Source organism: Clupea harengus, chromosome 16, assembly GCF_900700415.2.
Source record: "Clupea harengus chromosome 16, Ch_v2.0.2, whole genome shotgun sequence".
NCBI classification, from domain to species: domain Eukaryota; kingdom Metazoa; phylum Chordata; class Actinopteri; order Clupeiformes; family Clupeidae; genus Clupea; species Clupea harengus.
The window spans coordinates 24,369,865-24,377,364 of NC_045167.1; the positions used below are offsets into that span (position 1 = coordinate 24,369,865).

The 7,500-nt window shown below is 49.2% G+C and overlaps 1 protein-coding gene across 3 annotated transcripts in view; it reads left to right on the top strand.

Moving 5' to 3' along the window:
- abcc9 (ATP-binding cassette, sub-family C (CFTR/MRP), member 9) overlaps positions 1 to 7,500 on the top strand; it is a 71,631-nt gene that overhangs the window by 2,249 nt on the left and 61,882 nt on the right. For 2 of the 3 annotated variants that reach the window (XM_031582375.2, XM_031582381.2), the window contains exons 2-6: positions 1 to 65; positions 3,285 to 3,426; positions 6,221 to 6,342; positions 6,525 to 6,691; positions 7,456 to 7,500. The exon at positions 1 to 65 is cut by the window's left edge and continues 104 nt beyond it; the exon at positions 7,456 to 7,500 is cut by the window's right edge and continues 198 nt beyond it. In XM_031582375.2, the coding sequence (XP_031438235.1) occupies positions 1 to 65; positions 3,285 to 3,426; positions 6,221 to 6,342; positions 6,525 to 6,691; positions 7,456 to 7,500 (541 nt within the window). Of the gene's footprint in view, positions 66 to 3,284; positions 3,427 to 6,220; positions 6,343 to 6,524; positions 6,692 to 6,851; positions 6,904 to 7,455 lie in introns of those variants that run through there. The other variant, XM_031582378.2, reaches the window with a different exon arrangement.

A 7,500-nucleotide genomic window follows, 5' to 3' on the forward strand; every position in this document is an offset into this window, starting at 1 on the left:
GGACGCGCTCAATCTGGTCCCACATGTCTTCCTACTCTTCATCACCTTCCCAATCCTCTTCATCGGTGTGTGCTTGCATGTGTGTGTGTGTCTGTTTTTTTTTATGTGTACGTGTGTGTGTGGAAGCATGCATGCAAGCGTACAAGGGTGTATTTGTTGTGTTTTTGTGTGTGTACATGTGTGTGTGGTGGGGGTACATGTGTGTGTGGTGTGTGGTGTGTGTACATGTGTGTGTGGTAGGGGTACATGTGTGTGTGGTGTGTGGTGTGTGTACATGTGTGTGTGGTGTGTGTACATGTGTGTGTGGTGTGTGTACATGTGTGTGTGTGTGTGTGTGTGTGTGTGTGTGTGTGTGTGTGTGTGTGTGTGTGTGTGTGGTGGGGGTACATGTGTGTGTGGTGTGTCCTCTGTCCTCTCTTTGCAGTAACACACCAGTTTCTGGGAAAACTCCCTGATGCCCGATCGATCGATCAAGGAGGTTTTGGTTTTGGTGCCGCCTGTCTGTTTGTTTGCAGGATTACGCAAAAACAAACAGGCTGACTCTCATGGGCACTGATGGAGGGGTGGTGTAGCGTGGCACTGATGGAGGGGTGGGCACTGATGGAGGGGTGGTGTAGCGTGGGCACTGGTGTAGCGTGGGCACTGATGGAGGGGTGGTGTGGCGTGGGCACTGGTGGAGGGGTGGTGTAGCGTGGGCACTGGTGGAGGGGTGGTGTAGCGTGGGCACTGATGGAGGGGTGGTGTGGGCACTGGTGGAGGGGTGGTGTGGGCACTGATGGAGGGGTGGTGTAGTGTGGGCACTGATGGAGGGGTGGTGTAGCGTGGGCACTGGTGTAGCGTGGGCACTGGTGGAGGGGTGGTGTAGCGTGGGCACTGGTGGAGGGGTGGTGTAGCGTGGGCACTGGTGGAGGGGTGGTGTAGCGTGGGCACTGATGGAGGGGTGGTGTGGGCACTGGTGGAGGGGTGGTGTGGGCACTGATGGAGGGGTGGTGTAGTGTGGGCACTGATGGAGGGGTGGTGTAGCGTGGGCACTGGTGTAGCGTGGGCACTGATGGAGGGGTGTTGTAGCGTGGGCACTGGTGGAGGGGTGTTGTAGCGTGGGCACTGGTTGTAGCGTGGGCACTGATGGAGGGGTGTTGTAGCGTGGGCACTGGTGTAGCGTGGGCACTGATGGAGGGGTGTTGTAGCGTGGGCACTGGTGTAGCGTGGGCACTGATGGAGGGGTGTTGTAGCGTGGGCACTGGTGTAGCGTGGGCACTGATGGAGGGGTGGTGTAGTGTGGGCACTGGTGGAGGGGTGGTGTAGCGTGGGCACTGGTGGAGGGGTGGTGTGGGCACTGGTGGAGGGGTGGTGTGGGCACTGGTGGAGGGGTGGTGTAGCGTGGGCACTGATGGAGGGGTGGTGTAGCATGGGCACTGGCGTAGCGTGGGCACTGATGGAGGGGTGGTGTAGCGTGGGCACTGGTGGAGGGGTGGTGTAGCGTGGGCACTGGTGTAGCGTGGGCACTGGTGGAGGGGTGGTGTAGCGTGGGCACTGGTGTAGCGTGGGCACTGGTGGAGGGGTGGTGTAGCGTGGGCACTGGTGTAGCGTGGGCACTGGTGGAGGGGTGGTGTAGCGTGGGCACTGGTGTAGCGTGGGCACTGATGGAGGGGTGGTGTAGCGTGGGCACTGGTGGAGGGGTGGTGTAGCGTGGGCACTGAAGAACCCATTAAATTATTATGCATCCACAAATTATTTTGCACTTTCGTTAACGTTGTGAGACCGGAGGTCTGTGCTCTCCAAATGACCCTCTAGTTTTCAGTTTTCTTCCTGATGGAGTCAAGCACTCCTATGAGATACACACACACACACACACACACACACACACACACACACACACACACACACACACACACACACGCTTGCACACACACACACACACACACACGCTTGCACACACACACACACACACACACACACACACACACTCACACTCACACACACACACGCATCCGTGGCAACCGCTGTGAGAGCATTGCTTTAGTTTCCTGCATGCATTATTAAAGTCCAAAGGGGCTGGAGCTGAAGTTGCCTAAAACCTCAGTTTGAGCGCACAGGTCCATCAGAGAAGAAAGACATCAGGCTGGGGGGAGAGAAGTGCTGAATGCCGCCGTAAGGCATTAATGGCTTCCTACTTCAAATAATTGCATTGGACTGAGCCTGATGCTATCTCTGTGTTTATGTTTTATGTCTGAGGGATTTGGAGTAGTGCTCACGTGTAGTTGTTCTTTCCCTCTCAGAAAGACTCTCTCCTTTGTAGTCTCTCTCTCTCCCTCTCTCTCTCCCTCTCCCTCTCTCTCTCTCTATCACTCTCCTTCTCTCTCTCTCTCACACTCTCTCTCTCACTCTCTCTATCACTCTCTCTCTCTCTCTCTCGCTCTCCTTTGTAGTCTCTCTCTCTCCTCTCTCTCTCACTCTCTCTCTCTCCCTCTCTCTCTCTCTATCACTCTCCTTCTCTCTCTCTCTCTCTCTCGCCCATTAATGTGAGTTAGTTTTCTCTGGGAGTGCTGAAGAGCTGCTCCAGTGAAACCCTATTGCCCGGGTCCCCCGGGTCTTTTAAATGGGAGTTGTGGCTGGTTGAGTTTTTACAGAGACGTCTCTCCCCAAGGGATCCCAGGGCCGCGCTCCATTCATTTTACTGTTTCTCATCATTAGTCATCGGGCGTAATGGGGGGATGCTCTTCCTGTCCTCCGTCTCTCAGCCTCTTTGTTTACATCTCTCTGCTCCTCCTCTCTGCTCCTCCTCTCTGCTCCTCTTTGTTTACATCTCTCTGCTCCTCCTCTCTGCTCCTCCTCTCTGCTCCTCTTTGTTTACATCTCTCTGCTCCTCCTCTCTGCTCCTCCTCTCTGCTCCTCTTTGTTTACATCTCTCTGCTCCTCAATGTTTACATCTCTCTGCTCCTCCTCTCTGCTCCTCCTCTCTGCTCCTCTTTGTTTACATCTCTCTGCTCCTCTTTGTTTACATCTCTCTGCTCCTCCTCTCTGCTCCTCTTTGTTTACATCTCTCTGCTCCTCTATGTTTACATCTCTCTGTTCCTCCCCTCTGTCTTTATTTCTCTCCGTTTCTGTTCTGTCGTTTCTTGGTCATGTTTCTCATAAATTCTCTCCCATTTTATCGAACTCTCTCACCGGCTGAACTGTGAAACTAAAAACTGTGAATTTTGAGCATTCATTTGTGTTACGACATGCCACTGCATCAGTCTAACAGGTGTGTGTGTCTGTGTGTGTGTGTGTGTGTGTGTCAGGTTGGGGCAGCCAGAGCTCAAAGGTGCAGATTCACCACAACACTTGGCTCCACTTCCCCGGCCACAACATGCGCTGGGTCCTCACCTTCACCCTGCTGTTCGTGCACGTGTGTGAGATCGCCGAGGGCATCGTCTCCAACCAGTAAGACCCACAGCAACACAACATCAACAACCACTGCACTGTGTGTGTGTGTGTGTGTGTGTGTGTGTGTGTGTGTGTGTGTGTGTGTGTGTGTGTGAGATCGCCGAGGGCATCGTCTCCAACCAGTAAGACCCACAGCAACATCAACATCAACAACCACTGCACTCTGTGTGTGTGTGTGTGTGTGTGCGTGTGTGTGTGTGTGTGCACGTGTGTGAGATCGCCGAGAGCATCGTCTCCAACCAGTAAGACACACAGCAACATCTACAACCACTGCAGTGTGTGTGTGTGTGTGTGTGTGTGTTTGCACGTGTGTGAGATTGCCGAGGGCATCATCTCCAACCAGTAAGACACACAGCAACATCTACAATCACTGCAGTGTGTGTGTGTGTGTGTGTGTGTGTGTGTGTGTGTGTGTGTGTGCACGTGTGTGAGATCGCCGAGGGCATCATCTCCAACCAGTAAGACACACAGCAACATCTACAACCACTGCAGTGTGTGTGTGTGTGTGTGTGTGTGTGTGTGTGTGTGTGTGTGTGCACGTGTGTGAGACACCACACCACAACATCAACAACAACTGCAGTCATGTCACTGGGTTTCCCTGAGAGGAAAAGTGAACTTTTATTTTTATATTTCTTTACTTTGTATATTTATTATTTCACACACACACACACACACACACACACACACACACACACACAGTTACACAGACGTATCTGGAAACAATTGCCACCCAACACAAAACAACCCCATTACACACACTCTTAGACTTGGTGTGTGTGTGTGTGTGTGAGAGAGAGAGAGAGTGTGTGTGTGTGTGTGTGTGTGTGAGGTGTGTGTGTGTGTGTGTGAGAGAGAGAGAGAGTGTGTGTGTGTGTGTGTGTGAGGTGTGTGTGTGTGTGTGTGTGTGTGTGTCTGTGTGCGAGGTGTGTGTGTGTGTGTGTGAGGTGTGTGTGTGTGTGTGTGTGGTGTGTGTGTGTGTGTGTGTGTGTGTGTGTGTGTGTGTGTGTGTGTGTGTGTCGTGATGATCCTGTGTGTCATGGTAAAGGACTGAAGACGCAGGTTCAGATTCTGTGAGAGGTTTCTGAGAGGGATTAGCCATTAATGTCTAAGTATGGCCTAAAATATGTCCTTGTCAAGTTTAGGGGCAGTAAAGACTCCTTTAGTCGGAGGGAGAGGGTTTTACAGTAAATGCTTTAAGGGTGTCAGGTGTCTGGTGATGACTCCAAGAGCGAGCAGAGGACGGGTACAGTGTGTGTGTGTGTGTGTGTGAGAGAGCGTGTGTGTGTGTATGTGTGTGTGAGAGTGTGTGATTTTCATATTTGCACTCTCGGTTTGAATTTCTGAAATGTGAGGCGTCTTCTTATAATATCCTGCAATCAAGGGAGCGGAGTGAGCCTAAGGGGAACCTATGATGATATAGAAATAGAATAGAATAGAAAAGCCTTTATTTTATATATGTATATAATATATATATATAGCTCATCAAGAACAGTTTAAACAGTTTATGTATGCTCAAACCCAACCAACCATAAGGTAGATGTGTTCAGAGTGGTCAGAGAGTGGTCAGAACAGAAGCATGAAATTCACATTTCAGTTTCATTAGTGGCCAGTTCAGTGTGTGTGTGTTGCCATTGACGTCACTGCCAGAAACCAGCAGTGTGTGTGTGTGTGTGAGTGTATGTGTGTGAGTGTGTGTGTGAGTGTAAGTGTGTGTGTGTGTGTGTATGTGTGTATGTCTGTGTGAGTGTGTGTGTGTGTGTATGTGTGTGTGTGTAGGATGGAGCTGTCAACACACAGGGCCTACTGATGTACGTGTGAAAGCCACATATGTTGGGCATGATGCTTTGTGAACTGTGTGAGCTGGTTAAGGTGTGTGAGCTGTTTAAGGTGTGTGAGGTGTGTGAGGTGTTTGAGCTGTGTGAGGTGTGTGAGCTGTGTGAGCTGTTTAAGGTGTGTGAGCTGTTTAAGGTGTGTGAGGTGTGTGAGGTGTTTGAGCTGTGTGAGGTGTGTGAGGTGTGTGAGCTGTTTAAGGTGTGTGAGCTGTGGGACTCTAACGTAAGGAAAGGGAAAGTAACAAGAAGGAGGTTCACAAATATTCAACGGGCTGCTTTGTTCAGTAGTCCAGGCATACTGTATACATTTGTAATCTAATGCTTTTAGACACTGAATTGTTCACCATGAGTTAGTACTTTGAGCGATTCAGATACTCTATTCATGTTTTGAATATGGCCTTTTCTGATCACTTTTTTTTTTTTTTATTATTATTATTTATTTTATTTGTCACACCATTCACTGCACTTTGGTCAGCATTGGTTGTTATTAAATATTTAAATATAGATAGATTGCTTCGACCGACGGCGCATTTTTTATATATATCATATCTGTTGCCTGTCAGTATTCCTCTCGTTAAAGGTGTTGCCTGTCAGTATTCTTCTAGTAAAGGTGTTGCCTGTTAGTATTCCTGTAGTAAAGGTGTTGCCTGTTAGTATTCCTGTAGTAAAGATGTTGCCTGTCAGTATTCTTCTAGTAAAGGTGTTGCCTGTCAGTATGCCTGTAGTTAAAGGTGTTGCCTGTCAGTATTCCTGTAGTTAAAGGTGTTGCCTATCAGTATTCCTGTAGTTAAAGGTGTTGCCTATCAGTATTCCTGTAGTTAAAGGTGTTGCCTGTTAGTATTCCTCGAGTAAAGGGGTTGTCTGTTAGTATTCCTAAAGGTGTTGCCTGTTAGTATTCCTAAAGGTGTTTCCTGTCAGTATTCCTCTCGTAAGGTGTTGTCTTTCCTATTGGCTCTCAGGAGGATGACCTCACCCCACCTCCATCTGTTCATGCCGGCCTTCATCGGCTTCATCGCCGCTACGACCTCAGTGGTGTACTATCACAACATCGAGACGGCCAACTTCCCCAAGCTGCTGCTGGGTGAGACATCACACACAAACACACACACACACACACACACACACACACACACACACACACACAGACACACACACACACTCCTCTCTACCTTACACAGCCCTGTGTATCTACTGGGTGTTGGCCTTCATCACAAAGACCATCAAATAATGTTACCATGTCCTTGTCCTCTCTCCCGTACACAGCCCTGTTCATCTACTGGGTGTTGGCCTTCATCACGAAGACCATCAAGCTGTGGAAGTTTGTTGAGTCGGAGAAGGGGCCTCAGCACCTGAGGTTCTGCATCACGGCCCTGCTGGTGGTCCTCTACGGTCTGCTCATGGCTGTGGAGATCAACGTCATCAGAGTCAGGGTGCGTCTTTCATTTCCTGGGTCAAAGGTTAATTAGTTAGTGATTGGGGCTGGTGGTCCTCCACGGTCTGCTCATGGCTGTGGAGATCAACGTCATCAGAGTCAGGGTGCGTCTTTCACTTCCTGGGTCAAAGGTTAATTAGTTAGTTATTGGGGCTGGTGGTCCTCTACGGTCTGCTCATGGCTGTGGAGATCAACGTCATCAGAGTCAGGGTGCGTCTTTCACTTCCTGGGTCAAAGGTTAATTAGTTAGTTTTTCAGTGATATATAAAGAAAGATTCAAAATAAATACACTACAGTGATGTAATAGTAACTTTTATTTAATCTCTGTACAGTTTTACATTATTGGATTCCTTTCAGTCTATGTTTTTCAGAGAAACAGGATGTTGTACAAGGGGAGAGATTGGTTTTATTTAAACAAGATACATGTACGAGACGAATTAGAATAATGCCATAATCTGTTAAGTGTACTGATAGTGTCTGTCATGACCTTTCACCTCATAGTTTAATATCCCCCATCTTTCCACTCCTCCGCAGACGTACATGTTCTTCGCCAACCCCCAGAAGCCTGGTGCAGTTTAATATCTCTGGAATCATTTCATGTCCCTAGAATAGTTAATTATCCCACATCATTCCTCTCCGGTGCAGACGTAGGGGCATCACTGTGTGTTCGTGTTAGCGTTCTTCTTCTGTAATATTCCCATATCTCCTCTCCTCTGCAGAAGTCTTCTTCTGTAATATTCCCATATCTCCTCTCCTCTGCAGAAGTACGTGTTCTTCGCCAACCCCACGAAGGTGAAGCCCCCGGAG